Source organism: Rattus norvegicus, chromosome 2, assembly GCF_036323735.1.
Source record: "Rattus norvegicus strain BN/NHsdMcwi chromosome 2, GRCr8, whole genome shotgun sequence".
In the NCBI taxonomy this organism is placed as follows: domain Eukaryota; kingdom Metazoa; phylum Chordata; class Mammalia; order Rodentia; family Muridae; genus Rattus; species Rattus norvegicus.
Window position 1 is genome coordinate 228,026,549 of NC_086020.1, and position 15,846 is coordinate 228,042,394.

The 15,846-nt window shown below is 39.2% G+C and overlaps 1 protein-coding gene across 3 annotated transcripts in view; it reads left to right on the forward strand.

The window, feature by feature from the left end:
* Nucleotides 1–15,846, forward strand: part of Ppp3ca (protein phosphatase 3 catalytic subunit alpha) — a 274,503-nt gene that overhangs the window by 187,491 nt on the left and 71,166 nt on the right. For all 3 annotated transcript variants that reach the window (XM_063281306.1, XM_006233363.5, NM_017041.2), the window contains exon 3: nucleotides 14,844–14,968. In XM_063281306.1, the coding sequence (XP_063137376.1) occupies nucleotides 14,844–14,968 (125 nt within the window). The remainder of the gene's footprint in view (nucleotides 1–14,843; nucleotides 14,969–15,846) is intronic.

The following is a 15,846-nucleotide window of genomic DNA, read 5'->3' on the forward strand; positions in this document are numbered from 1 at the left end:
CGTTGGTTGCATAGGGTTCAGGACCTTTCAGCATGTCCTGCACTCCTTCAGCAAAGATTCCCTGAGGTTCCCATGATATCCCGAGGCCTAGGAATGCAGCAGTAACCAAGAACACAAAGTCTGCACTTACAGTTTAGACTCTAGTATGTTCTTGCTTGTCTAATCTATGTGTTACCTCAGAGCACTGGATATCTGTACATTGCTCTAGAACATTCTTGGAGTGTAAGCTATGTGCTACTTTATGAATGTCAGAGGCACTTAATATTTATTAAATGAGGATACAAATGACTCCATTTAACATTTTATTTATGATTATCATGTAGAATTTTAAAATTTTTCTATTTGTTCCCTTTAATCTTTTCAGGTTTTATAGTTCTAGACTTCATTGTCTTGTGAACATGCTAATTCAATGTACTATAATATAGTAGTTACAAGCCTCATTGTCTGGTGAACATGTTAATATTAGTTCAAAAAAAACCTCCAATAGAAAGCAGGCTTGCTTTCAATTACTTTGTTGCTACTGGATTTGCTTCATGGTTTATCATTTTAACTCTGACAGAGACTTCTTCAAGTATCTCATCCAGCGTCCCATCTAAAGACAGATTCCTACTTAAATTTACCTTCTGCCACTTATTTCAAGTGTCCCCTCTAATTAATCCAGTTCTTAAAATAACCCACTGATTTTTGCCTTTCTTACTACCAAGACCCTTAATCTCAGGTTATTATAAATTTCTTATCAGCATTCGAAGGCTGTTCCTTTAGTTAAGTCATATAGATAATGTCAGCTCACCTTTGTTTCTCTGCTATTCCAGTGTTCTGTAAGGTTTATTGTATATTAGAATTCTAAGTCAGGTTCTAAGTAGCAGAGGCTATGCAGACCACACCCCGTCTATCCATACGTATGTTGTACACGAAGAAAAACTCTTAAGTGGAAGGAATTTGAAATGATGGGAAAAGGCAAGTGTCTGCTGCTGATGGCCGCCAACTCTCCTCAGGTACTCTTTGAGTCTGCAGAGCACATTTGAAGCCATGTGGATCTCTGCTCCGTGTTAATGGTTGCAAAGGAAAGGTCATAATGAGTCAAGATGACTCAGCGGAGGAAAATTACGTTTCAGAGACAGGAGGAAAGCGCCACCTTTGCCAAGTGTACACCAGCACACATGTTAAGCCTCATGTTCTTACTCCAGGTCATTTCTCTGGAAACATGTGAGTGGCATTAGCAACAGCATCTGATTTTGTCCCTTGGATTCAAATACTTGAGTAGCTAGGTGATTGCTAGACTCTGCTTCAGCCCTGTATGTCTCATGTGTCTATCAGCCAGAAAAAAAAAAAAAAGTTTATGGACGAAGTTCTGTTCTGCAGTAAAACTGTGGAAGCCCCACTCCAGGCCTATTCATATATGTAAGTCTATAGTCTCTAGCACATGCTAGATCTCTGAAGAGAAGCTTCTGCTTGTATCGTCTTACTGTAGTCTTGTATATATGTAAAAAAATCAGTTGGCACATGTGTGTCTTCTTGGTTTATAAAAAAAGGAAAAGCTACTCTTTTTAATTCTGTGTAAGCTCTTTTTATAACATTCCATATGTAATCACCACATACTATTAAAACTTAATAAAGGGCTATAGATATAATTCAGTTGGCAAAGTGCTTGCCATGTGGGCATGAAGATCTGAGTTCCATTCAGGTATAAAGCTGGGCAGGGTGGAAGGTTTGGTTTGCCAGTGCTGAGACAGGCTGACACATGCCTGGGGCTTGCTGGCCACCCAGCCTAACTTAGTCAACAGAGTTCAGGACAGAGAGGAATGTCTCAGAAATCATGATGGATGACTCCTGAGAAATCACAACTGAATTTAGTCTTTAGACTGGTGGTTCTCAACCTGTGGGTTGTGACCCCTTTGGGGGTCGCAGAGCAGATATTTATATTAAAATTCATAACAGTAGCAAACTTACAGCTGTGAAATAGCAATGATGTAATTTTATGGTTGGGGGTCACCACCACGTGAGGAACTGTATGAAAGGGTCGCAGCGTTAGGAAGGTTAAGAACCGCTGCTCTAGACTCCACACAAGTGTGCACCCACATGTATGCATAGCTTTAACATGTGAGCATGCACACATAAACATATAACATATGGTTAAGTATCATTTAAGATTGTAGAAAAAAATCTGGAATGAAATATTTATATTCATACTATATCATGGAAGAAAAATTTTTAAAGTAATGTATTTGTAAAATGATTGGTGACAAATTTAAAATATATATATTTATTTATTTATTCATTTATTTATTTATTTATGTCTGTTCATGTGTGGGTGGGTACAGCCATGTCATAGCACTTAGGAAATCGGATGACAACTTGCAAGAATTGTTTCTCTCCACCACATGGATCCTGAGAGTCAACTGTAGTAGGCCATTATGTTTGGCCTACTGATACTCGCTGAGCCATCTCAAAAACCCCAAAGAAATAATATTTTGAAGGATAATTTGTGTGTGTGTGTATGTGTGTGTGTGTGTTGTATGTATGTTTATGCACACACATATACATATATCATCCAAAAGTTTTGTTTGAAGCAAAATAAACAGGGAGTATAGAAGGGGCAAAGAATTATGGAAGTTCATTGAAGGTGGTTGCTAAAGAAGCTTAACGTGAAATTATGAGCTCTCATACAATAAGCTTTCCCTTGTGAAGAGCTATTTAATCACTCATCAAACATGTATTATGAACATGGTTTCAGTCTTCTATATTTTGTCGAGGGGAAGAAGACTTGACTAATAATCAAGATCACTCCTTTTTAGCAATTCAAATATATAACAAACATTCATCATTCTTAATTAACAGAATTAAACTAGATCTGAAATTATGATTGTAATGAATCACAAGTTATCAGCAGCTATTCTGTGTTTTCTAAACACCTGCATTCATTTACCATGATCACTGAGTCTGTATGCCGGCTAGAACATGTTAAGCAAGCATTGTTTGTATAATTTAATTAGATATGTGCCACAAACTCAGAAGCAAGGAACATAAGCCTGTCTCATGTTTAGATCGGGAACTAATACAGAGAACAGTACATAGTTAAGTGTACACTAATTTAAAGATGTCCTGCTGAAGTGATTTAGGGTTTTTTTTTAGAAGCCAGTGACTGGCTTTGCATGTAGACTCAAAAGGATAGTATTGTCTCATATAAAACTTTCCTAAATAGTGTCCCTCTTCATGTAAATAAGCATTATTCTTATTCTAGGTGAATCTACTATAAAGTTTTCATATTTTGAACTTTTTGTTGTCATTGTTTGTATATTTTCTTTTATTTTGTCTCTCCGTAAACAAAATGATCTCATTCTTTTTCTTCTTTCGAAGTTTTAAAATGAAGGTTTTACTATCTGTAACTACTTTTATAACTCAGCAGTTTGAGTGATAGGTTATCACCGTATAGACTGGGCTGACCTGGAACTTGGCTATGTTGACTAGACTGACCTCTAGCCCTAGAGATACCTACGCCTCTGCCTCCTGAGTGCCGGGATTAAAGGTGTACAACACTTTGCCCACCAATTTAATGATTCTTTTTAGTGTGGCATTTTATTGTCCTATTGAAAATTTATTTACATTTTAAATTAATGCTCAAAGTATTAGCTATCATTATTACATTTTTAAACAATGTATATTGTAGTTACTTCTCACTTCTCCTTAACCCATAACCAACACCCAATTGCCTTTTCTACCCTCCTTCCTTCTTCATAGTCCCTCCTTCCTCATAGCCTCTCCTCCCTCGTAGTCCCTCCTCCCACATAGCCCCTCCTCCCTCGTAGTCCCTCCTTCCTCATAGCCCCTCCTCCCTCGTAGTCCCTCCTTCCTCATAGCCCCTCCTCCCTCGTAGTCCCTCCTCCCACATAGCCCCTCCTTCCTCATAGCCCTTCCTCCCTCGTAGTCCCTCCTTCCTCATAGCCCCTCCTCCCTCGTAGTCCCTCCTTCCTCATAGCCCCTCCTCCCTGGTAGCCCTTCCTCCCTCATAGTCCTCCTTCCTCATAGCCCCTCCTCCCTGGTAGCCCCTCCTCCCTTGTAGCCCCTCCTCCCTCGTAGTCCCTCCCATCTCCTTTCTGCTTTCAGGTCTTTGATGTCCTTTTACCCTCTCCCTACCTTTCCTCTGCCTTCTTTCACCTCTCTAATGTTCTTCATTCTAGTTACTTCATTTTCATCCACATGTACATACTTTAGGACACACTATAAACTAGGATCAGTCTATGAGAGAGAACATGTGGTTTTAGTCTTTCTGAGTTTATTTTTTTTTAAAAATGCATAAAAATTAGATCTATAAATTGACAAGTTTTAGGAGAATTATGACAAAAACAAATAGATGACTTTTTTTCCTCAGTCAAAAGATTTTTTTTTAACTGAGTTTTCCAAAGAGCTAAGAAGAAATATTTCTTTCTTTTTGGAAAATCCATTTGGTGAAATGTCATCTATTTCTTTTCTTTGCTGTGTCACTTCCAGCTTTTAAAACATTACCACCATTATCCAGCCAGGGAGCAGAGTGCTCTTATAAATGAGTTTTGCTGCAAAACAAAATCTGACTAATGGGAAACTGTCATGGGCCACCAGCCGAAGAGCTGGCAGAGACCACAGAAGCCATTTGGAGATATTCCACCTTTAAGAAAAAAACTGGAAAGTGGGCATCAGGAGACCTCGTCTATGCGATATTAGCCACGGCAACTCTATGTATGTGGTAGCATGCATTTCAATTGAATGGAGAAAAGCACCAAATGAGGTTTTAATGTTTTATTCATGGCTACCATGAGTACAGAAGGACCACGTATTTATCTTAATCTTGCAGAATATTCAAAATCATTTTTAAATAGGCTGTCCTCTACCTCAGCCATAACTTTTCAGCAAGTTTACCACAGACTAAGAGTTTTCTCTGTCTCTCTCATATTTTTAAAGCCCATAAAGTAAACTGGCAGAATATTTTAAATGAGATAGTTGATGCCTTTACAAAGACACGGGTGGTAATTGACAAAGCAAGATGGCCCCAGCTTGGAAATCACTACCAAGAAAAGAGTCAAGTGAGCATGTCTAGAGGAGGGAATTGGGAGGAGCAGGCTCAAATGCTCATGTGTTCTTTAGATAATGAATGCTGCTCTAGGGAGAGTGAGTAGGAAAGTAATCAAGAGAGATGGCCTAGTGTGTTGTCTAGAGTAAAACACAAGGAACCCATATTAAAATAAACCAACTGATACCAGTTATGAAGCAAATGAGCCAAAGCTCTGGGTGATGGGGGATGGCTTGGACAGCCAAACTTTGTTCCGTCTCTTCAGTTCCTGGTCAGGTTTAAGTACATGGCTACTGATAAGTGGTTTCTTTTGAGGAAGGTTCTCTTGGGGTGTTTTATTTTGACTCATGAAGGAACAGATATGAAGGAGATAAGCTGGTTTCTCTGGAGTCAGTCACTCCGTTGGATAGAAGCTGGACTTCTGCTTGGGAACCAAGTTGTCCTTCCTCAAAATCTGTGTTCTTCTCTATTGCCCTACATTGCTCTCCCCAGGAAGGAAATTGACTGTTCAGGAAAACAAGACAAAACAAAACAAAAAACAAAAGAAAGAAAGCTGTTGTCCCATTTTCATTTTACCTTATTTATTTTATTTTTTTTAATTAAAAACAAAAAAGAAACAAAAGACAGACAAACCTAGAAGGGTCAGAATGGAATGCCTCCATTTCAGTTGGAATGAGGAGAGCCTGTGTTTCACTGTGTTCACGGGAGCTTGAAACACAAGATTAATGTACTTTTAGGAATATTAGTATTAACTTTTTAATGGTAGATTGAGTAGTTATATGTGTTTAATAAATTCATAAGTATTAGGATGGAATTGTATCAGCTCATGGTGTTTATGATATTCTTGATTGGTGATGACAGTCAAGGACTCAGTGAGCTACTTAAGGCAAAGCTACTGAGTGTATCAGGTAACCTTCCTCAGACAGATACATAATGACCTTGTGATTTTGAGAAGACCAGAAGCGCTATACATGCATATCTACATATTTATTGTTCTAGGTCTTAGGATTAATATGATTTATATATCTCTATAATCTCATAATGAGCCTTTAGGATTGCAGATTTTTACTGAAATCCAGACCACTGATTAATACAAAAACCAATGGTGATGGAGAGAACAAGTGCATTCTCGGCAGATTCTCTGTGACAAAATGTTTTGTACAATAAATCAACTAAGAAAAATGAAAAACAAAAATTCAACAAAAGAAAGCAAGAACAGGGGGTTGAGGATTTAGCTCAGTGGTAGAGCGCTTGCCTAGCAAGCACAAGGCCCTGGGTTCGGTCCTCAGCTCTGGAAAAAAAACAAAAAAACAAAACAAAAAAAAAAAAACCAAACAAGAAAGCAAGAACAGTTATTAGGGGGAAAGTACATGAGTGAAGCTTTCAAACATCCCTTCTTTTTTCATATACACTAGACTATGCCTCATCTGTATACATTAACATTACACATATGTGTTCTTTCAGTGAAGAATACTAAAATGCAGACTGGGAGTCTTGCTGTCTGCTGTCACTTACATATGGAGATTTCTGAGGTAAATGAAGTACTGAGAGAGTGTGACTTTTGTACCTCTTCCTATTTCCCTCTAATATCATATCTAATATCAGATTATTTATCTTCCTGAAACAGCTTTGGGAAGAAGTGGGGGTTGAAATGAATGTTTCTGGTCCTCTCTAAAGTGATCCCTTTGCATCCGACTCTCTAGATTTCTTGTTTATTCTTAAAATTACTGGATTTAGCCCATTCTAATTGAATTCAGATTTCTCATTATCGTTCAAAGGTATCAAACTAGAATGACCCAGTTGAGAATTTGTTTTCTATGGAAATAGATTCATTATTTGAAATATGCCACTTTGGAGAATTAGAACCTTTTGGAATTGTTTTGTTTTGTTCTCTTCTGTTTAGTTTTTGCTTAGTTTTACAGTGGATGATGTTTTCCAGGTATTAGCAATCTGCAATGCAATCCCAAGGTTTTCAACTTCTCGGTAATGTTTTAATGTCTCAAATTTGCACCTTCTAGCTACCAAACGGTGTCAGTGGTGGGTTGACTGGTTTGTACTTGAACTTCTCATCCATTAAAGTTTACTTAAACCTGGATTATCAACAGGAAGCAGTGTAGTGCCCCGTGTGGTGAACTTTTAGAATAGCCTTTACAGGCAAACATCTTCCTTTGAAAATTGCAGATTTAGAAACCCAAACATTTTGATAGGAAAGAAAAAGTATTTAAAAAGCCAGTAATGTCAATAGGTTAATCCCTATTGCTGAGAATGAGACATTCAGTAAGTTTCCCTGACATCAGGACCCTTGGACATTAGGGGAAAACACAGGCTTACTAAAGTCCCGGCACTCAGAGGATGGTGAGTTTTGCAGAGAGGGGTCATGCCTTTCCTAATGGGAAAGTTGCCACGTGGTTTAGCACAGACTGGGAAAGGTTGCTGAAGAGCTCTATCATAGGAATCCTCAAGCTGATAAAAGTCAGTGTTTTGGAGGCACTGAAAGGTCTCTTTAGAAAAATAATGAGTCACGAATTAAAACCACTTCACTTGTAAATCATAGTACCAGTCCAAGCCGGCTAAGGAACTTTGAAATATTTGTCCTCAAAATGTTAGGACTTGTCTGCTATTTATCTTCTAGTTTTTGACAGTTTAGGGGAAAAAAAAATAAAAACAGTACAACGCTGTGCCTTTTTTGACATTCTAATTGGTACAGTCATTCTTCATCCTGGAACTATGTGACATTATAAAAATCTCGCTCAGTCTGAGCGTGGCATTGACCCTCTGATATTCTTTGATAGGTTCCTTTTAAATGGGCGAGTAAACGAACCCATTGTGCGGCTCTGCACTCAGTCAAAGCTATTCCACGTCATCTTATCTGAAAGTGTATATTTTATATATCATTTATTATGTGCCTTTGACCAAGAAGGACAGCTTTATCTGGGCCTTTTCAAGTAGCTATTTACGTTACTCTTCTACTGAACTTCTGTCCTAATCCTGGTGTGGTCAGTGCTAGCAACCTTGGCTTACATTTTCTTATGCCAACATCGAATTACCCATAGGAGTTTAGGAACAATAGGATTCTTTTAAAAGTAATTATAATGCGAAAATTCTCCTGTGTGTTCTTACTAAGTTAATTCAGATTTGCAGACCTAACACCCGTTCTTGTTTTGAATAGTGTCTCTGGCCAGAAGGCACAAGGGAAACTTCATTCATCCCTTGGTTGCTTCCAACTTGTCACCCTGGCCTTGCTTGAGAGACTGCTCTTGGAGTCTTGTCAGATTCACTATGCTGTGCATTACCTTCTCTATAGAGAAAGGTCCTAGTTAGCGACACAGGCTCGCCCTGTGATCCAGCCATCTTTCTGCTTTCATATCACAACTTGCCCAGCTAATTGCAAAGACCCTCCTCTTCTGCCATATTGGGTAGTGAGTTCATTTCCCATGTTTCATGGTCTGCTTCATGGCCCCTGACAGCTTTACTGCCCCCTAATGCCTACATGCCTACTCTGGGTTAGGTAGCATTGTATATACATACATTTACATGCATTTATACTTATTTTAATATACATAACATTCCCTATGCCTAAGGTATCAGAGATAAACAGCTTTCTAGGAAAGATACTAGATGGGGAAGAACTATTGTCTATTGAAAGAAAGGAAAAAAAAAACTTCTCATGTTGTTTCCCACCTCACTTGAAAACTTAAGAGGATTCATCTTAGACCAAAGTCATTGGTCCCAGTCATGTATGAAATTGCTCCAATATGATTTTAATAAAATATGCCAAGAACTATGAATGGAGGGAAACAATATCAATAGGCAATTATGAACGAATATTCCTTGGGTCCTCTTTCTTAGTAGCTGATCATGTAATGGAGCTAATATATAAGCAGGGCTTTTGGTCCCCAGTGCACCATGACCCTCTGCCCTGCATATTGTGAATAGCAGTACTCAGTGCTCTGTCACTCAACCAAGGAAGAACATGACAGTGTCAGCGATGGCTTCCCCTCCTTCTCATTTATTTACAGTACTTTCCGGTTCCTACTTTTTCCATCTTAAAAAAAAAAATGGTGCACTAGTCTCTGGAAAAATAACCCTTATGTTGTAATTTATCAGGTAACTAATAGATATAATAAGCAGTGACTCACCCCAAAATATTATCTTTTATTTTGTTATCTTTATTGTGTTAATTTTATTAGGGTTCCCATGACTCTAAATTTCTGGCGTCTAATTTGGTAAAAGGTCTGAGAGTTAGCTTACTATCTCTTAGAGATGTACTTTGGGAGATAGCCCAACAAATGGATATGGTAAGAGAGTACTATTATTTACCTTGTATTTCTATGTGATTGGTGATTTTGGCTTTATCTCTTATTTGGCACATAACTGTAAGATCCAATGTCAACGTGAGATTTGTTGGTATATTATGTAAAGATCAACTGAGGGAAATTAGCATATCTACCATATTAAAGATTTATCATTTCTTTGTGATGTGGTCAGAATGTTCTCTCTGGCTGTTTTGGAAAGTACAGTACATTACGGTTAACACTTTTTCTCACTGCACAGCACAATGCATAATTCCCTACTCTTCCATTGAGCACTTTGTACCCCTGACCCAGCCTCTCTCACCTCATGGTCTATCACCTCCTATTGAGGACTTCCTCCACCCCCCACCCCTACCCTCTCTCACGCACTAGCCATTGGGAATGTGAAACAAATAAGATGAGTCCAAGGGAATAGATCAGATAGAAGCACACTTCTGAAGTAAACTTGCTTCTATAGTAATAGGACAGTCACAGTAAGTTCGGTGGAATAAGGTAGGACCTAGTCTTCTAAGGAGCTGTGGGCAATGCCAAAATGCCTCAATTGCTTTGGACATCTGATGGTAACTGTTATTTATACACTTCACCTCTATAGAAACGTATCCTAGCCATCTAGGAACATGTAGGAACAGACAGTGTTTTAATATGAAGCTTTAGGAAGAATATGACCATTATGTAGTTTCTAAGACTGTTAAAGACAGGACAGCCATGTCCCATGGCTGGAAGGTCACTGGCTATAGTTTCCACCTCCTATTGCCCCTGTCTTAGCAAACCTAGGGAAGCACAGTGCTCAAATACCCAATGAAGAGGCAAGTTACCCATCTGCTATGTTGCTCACAGCCCCTCCTACTCAGGAGACTGGGTCCTGTCTTGTCATTGTGTGTTTTGTTCGAGCCCTCCCTCTAACTCTGTCAGCTCGTTGCTTCATTGTGATTCTTTCAGATAAAAAAATGCTAATCTCATACAAAACTAAAAGGAACCTAAAAGAGTTTGCTTTCCAAAGTAGACGTCTCCCTAAGTACAACCACCGTGAGGCAAACCACACCAGCACGCACAACAGCAGCTAAAAGTGATGCTCAGAGGTATTCTCTATGGACTAAAGAGGGATCGTGCGTGAGCTTGTTAATAAGGGTGCATCTGCGGAGATGCTGATGGAGCTCGGTGATGTAGCCACACTAGGATGCTTTGAGATCCTGATTTTGACTCCACCCTTGATGGATTCCATTTAGAATAGTTGAGGGATTCATCTTCCACTGAGACAAACTCCACAAAAATCATTGTCATGTCTACCAGGGGCACCTCAGAAATTTCTCTGATTTCCAAATGTAACTCGGCCCGGGTCCAGTGGCAAGTGCCTGTGTGCCGTCTGGGTTTGCTCACTACTGTGGCCCCTGGTCATACAGTGAACAGGGCCACCTGCTACCCATTCTAGCAGGAGATCTAATCCACTGGGAGAGAGACTGGTGAGAAACATGAAACAAGTAAGTCGGGCAGGTAATTACTGAAATTCATAAATACCGTGAGGAGACTACAAAGGCAATTATGAACGAATATTCCTTGGGTCCTCTTTCTTAGTAGCTGATCATGTTACGGAGCTAATATATAAGCAGGGCTTTTGGTCCCCAATGCACCATTGAGGGACCCAATGAGGTTGAAGGATGGAGGCAGAAAGAAGCTCCTTTATGTTAGACAGTCTGGAAAGACTTTGACCACATGACATGCAAAGTAGGCAGTCGGTAAAATCTGAGTGGGGAACATTGGCTTAAAAAATATCTTAAGTGCTCTTGAAAATCCTTAAATGTCCTTATAAAAAGTTTCTGTTTCTTGGGCTTGCTTTATTTGAGTTTCTGTTTTCCTTGGTTGGGCTTCAACATTCTAGTTGTAATTGTGTGCGCAAGTTGTTTTTATTTGCTGATGGTTCTCATAAGTGGCTGCCTCTGTAACAGTGTGGTATGGCGCTGTGAGGTAAAGTTGGTGACAATGTGAAAAATCATAGGAGTGTGCATGTCCAGGTGATAGAGTTTAATGTTTGGTTTATAAATAATTATTTTTTTTTGTTATGTCACCATGATCCAATACTTGTGATGGTCTTTTAAATCATAAATTATAGAACAAAAAGAGCCTGATTTTATATAAATTTACATGCAGGTTAATGATTCTAAATATAAACAAAAGAAGTTTGTACATTTTTAATTGTCTAGAACGTTTCATCACCTATTATAATTCATTTTTTAATCATGTACCCCGTGTGTGTGTGTGTGTGTGTGTGTGTGTGTGTGTGTGTGTGTACTCAAGCACGCACAAGCCACAGCAGGCACGTACAGATCAAATGCATGGCAAAACCACATGTCTACCTTCACTTTCCAGCTTGAGGCATGACTGCTGGTTTTGCCATTGCATATGGAAGGCTTTCTGGCTCTCTGAGCTTCTGGGAACTCTCCTATCTTAGCCCCTAATCTCATGTAGAAGCACTGGGATTAGAGAGGCTAGCTACCTCGACTGGCTTCCTTCACATGGTTTCTGGGTATCCAAACTGAGGACCACACACTTATATGGTAAGCTTTTTGCCCAGTCATCCATCCCCCAACCCTGTCCGCTATGAATTTTCATGCTAGTTTCTTAACTGCTCCAGTTATGTTGGATTCTAACAAGCCCTTCATTTCTAACCTGTGGTCTACAGTCTTAGTGAATATCCTGGTGTTTCCATCTCTGACATGGCAAAGTAAAACCAATTACTCTGGAATTTTCAAGCATGGTCAGGAATTGCAATGGAAATGGAAATTGCCAAGAGAGGATAGAAAGGGTGTGAGAGAAGAGAAGACAGATGCTTTGGGATGTGTCCATTCGTCCTTCCTTCCAGCTCCAACCAGGAAAATCCCTTCAGTCCGAGATCTTGACATTGTAGATGTAGTCATTTGGAAACAGTGCTTGGTGGTAACATTTGTCAAGTTCTTACCAAAATTCAGAAACTCCTAAGCCTCCTGTTCCAATATTAACATGGTGAATCTTACAAATAGTCTTTTGTAAGAAATGAGGCCAGTGTCACAATATTTTATATATGTAAGTATCTTGTGGCTCTGAGACCTTGAGTCACTTGCCTAAAGCCACTCTGATCGTGAGGACCCAGCAGGAGGTATGCACTTGGTGGTCAGGATCCGTGCCAGTGAGTGTGGTTGTACATTTCCTTTTGTGGTTCTCATGGGACTGTTTGGATTTGGGATAGTTGACTAACAGTCTATGGTGATGATTAAATTTGTCACTACCATAAAAGTTGGAAATAATGTTCAGAGCCTGCCTTTCCCTGTCGTGGAGTTTCATGTTTTCTCTGAATCTTTTCCAGTAACCAACTCTCATGCCCCAATGGGAACTCACCATACAAAAGGAAGCAGTGGCCAGGCAGAATAGAGATATCATTTTCACAGGCACTGGCACTCAGTGTTTCTTGCTTTGCTACTCAGGTTTAATAATGCACATGTAGACATACACTTTGTAGACAAAAACTGTCTTTCCTTAGAATTCTGGGTTGAAACATATGTAACAGGTATAAAAATTCTCCCAGCTTGAGAAAACTTGGTGCTCCTGTAAGGAACGCCACCATCTACACTGTAATGTAAATCAGTAGGATCCTCGCTCCTTCTTAACTAATGACTTTTAGCCTCACCTTTTAGACACTGCCGTAAAAGATGTCAAGTAAGTTTGTAAGATACAAGCTTTGTTTTAATGTTTTTTTTTTCTTTTAATTTTTTGAGCCATAGCCCTCTTCCCACTGCTTTTCCTGCTTTGTTTTGTTTCCAGACAGGATCTCCCTTGTTGCCTTGGCAGACTTCGTATTAACATCTTCTTGCATTCACCTCCTGAATGGAAGAGGTTGCAAACCCTTGGGTTTGCAGAGGCATTTAAGTACCTTCCAGTGAAAATGTGGCCGTCCGCGTCCCCAGGCCAGCTTTCTTTGCCTGGCATCATTTGAGCCAAAAGACTCTCTACTCTTTCTTTCTTCCTGAAGTCTTCATGTTATCCTAAGAAGAACATGGCGTGTTCAGTCTCAGCCCAGATTCCTCAGTCTTTCCAAAGAAAGATCCAGTTGTGAAAGACACAACCATAAGGGAAAAAAAATGTGCTTGCCTATAAGTAATCTAAGATGAGATCTAATTTCAGGAAACGACAAGCACATTTCTGATAAGTGACCGTTGCTGAAGGGAAGGAAGAGCCTAAAGTCGAATGGCGGAATGGTGTCCAAAACAGTCACGGGTCCCTGCGTCATTTTAGTAGATCAAGAGTTTGAAACACAGACATCCCAAAACCTTGCCTACCTGTACCTGTTTCGTAGTCATTATCTGGTCATGGTGGAAAATAGGGCTGTCCAAATCATTTGAACTGCATGTATTGATTTCCGGTTGTTTCACTGTAGATTCTGTAGAACGAATGTAAGCTTATGTCTGCTGAATAGTGAGCTTCAGCGTAGCTTAGTAACCTGTATGTGAGTTAACATAGTGTGTTAAGTTACAGCTTCATCCTATGAAGCAACATCCACATGATGTCGCTTATTTAAGCATAACATGTTTCAAAAGAATAGTGTGTACATGAACATAAAAGCAGATGGTGGTTGGAAAGAAAAGTGTTTAATCAAATGAATTTGAATTGAAGCTCCAGTTACTCACTTTTGGCAATGACCTTGTCAAAGTTCCTAACCTGTGTGCAGTGTCTCCTCCTGAACACAGAGTATGGTGTCCATTTTTGAAGATCCCAACAGTTATAGAAGTGATAAATACCTGCTAAAGGGAAAGCCAGATTCTTTCAAAATTTTTAGCTTAAAAATGAAAAATTTAGGAAATATCAGTTTCTAGTGATTTTATGCAATCATAGTTCCTCAGATATATTTTAGGAAAATGTCTTAACAACTGATAATACATCTTACAGAAACATTCTTACATTCTTTTAGAATTTAAATTTGTCTCTTCCTTTCTTTTCTTTTGCAAAGCAATAATGGCCAGTGAGTATGGATTCACCCCTTGGTCATACAAGCTTGCTCCAGATCTCTGGCTTCGTCTTTCCCTCCTTTCTTTTTTTTTTTTTTTTTTTTTTTTTTTTTTGGTTCTTTTTTTTCGGAGCTGGGGACCGAACCCAGGGCCTTGCGCTTCCTAGGTAAGCGCTTTACCACTGAGCTAAATCCCCAGCCCCTCCTCCTTTCTTACCTGTATGATTAATCTTATTCCATGACAGTGGTAGAAACAACTTATGACACATAAATTTCTTAATAGGATCTCATGTGAAATTGTTAACCATATGGCACCAGCGGCCAGGGCTGTTCTTATGACCACTGTCTTCCCAGTGAAGGAGGAGACCTGAATGCTAGAACCAGGTCTTCCACCAACTTCAACATCTTCAGCGAAGGACTTGGCTTTCCCATCTCAGTTTCCTGCTCTGAAATTTTTATTATGTAATTCACACACATGAGCTAATATTACTGTAAAATATATTTTATCTTTCAGTTTGCGGGGACATCCATGGACAATTCTTTGACTTGATGAAGCTCTTTGAAGTGGGAGGATCTCCTGCCAACACTCGCTACCTCTTCTTAGGGGACTATGTTGACAGAGGGTACTTCAGTATCGAAGTAAGTACACATGGTTTCCTCTTAGACGATCGTGGAGCACTGATCTCTTAGAAAGGAAGAGACATAAACACTTTGCAGAAATCTGGGACCTGAAACAATTTTAATACACTTAATGAGATACTCACTTTCCTGTATGCTTTGTATTCAGAGGGATGTCAAAGAAATGGTAAGACTTTTGTCTTTTGTGTACTTGACGATCTTTGAAGATTGGCAAACACAGTTTATGATTCTAATCAAAGTTGATAGCCTAAGAGGGCTTGAGTTTACATAACCATAGGCTAGAGTGAGAGAAGGTAAGCCATTTTCATTACTGGATTCAGAGCACTTGTGCATCTGTGTGAGGACACTGGTAGTTGAAGTATCCGGCCACCTGTCATCTGACTAGGTGATTTGTCAAAGACATTAATCAAAACAAAACAAAACAAAAACAAACAACCATTGAGCAGAGGTTCTTCTCCAGTCAAAAAAAACCCAAGGCTCTCTTGTACTCATCCGGGTTCTTTCTGGTACCTGATGTAATATCTCAGGAAGAGCCCAGCACTTGTATATTAGGAAAACATGATTTCCATAAAAGAAAAATTAGAAGCTAGAATTTATAGATCCCAGTTGACACCGTCCTCCTAAGAAAAACAAACAAATAAAAAGCAAAACACACCAAAAGTTAAAATGAAGGCATTGTTCTTACGCAATAAGTCAGTGTTACTGACTCTTCATAACGTTTACCCACAATCATCATATAGAGAAGTGTGTTTTAAAATATTTTAGTATTAGATTTACTAAAAAGATATTTAATGTTATCGCAGTGTGTCAACCTCAAACATAACAATTGAAGAGTTTGGGAATTTTGTTGCCTGCAATTGAAACCCTGTGTCTGTCTG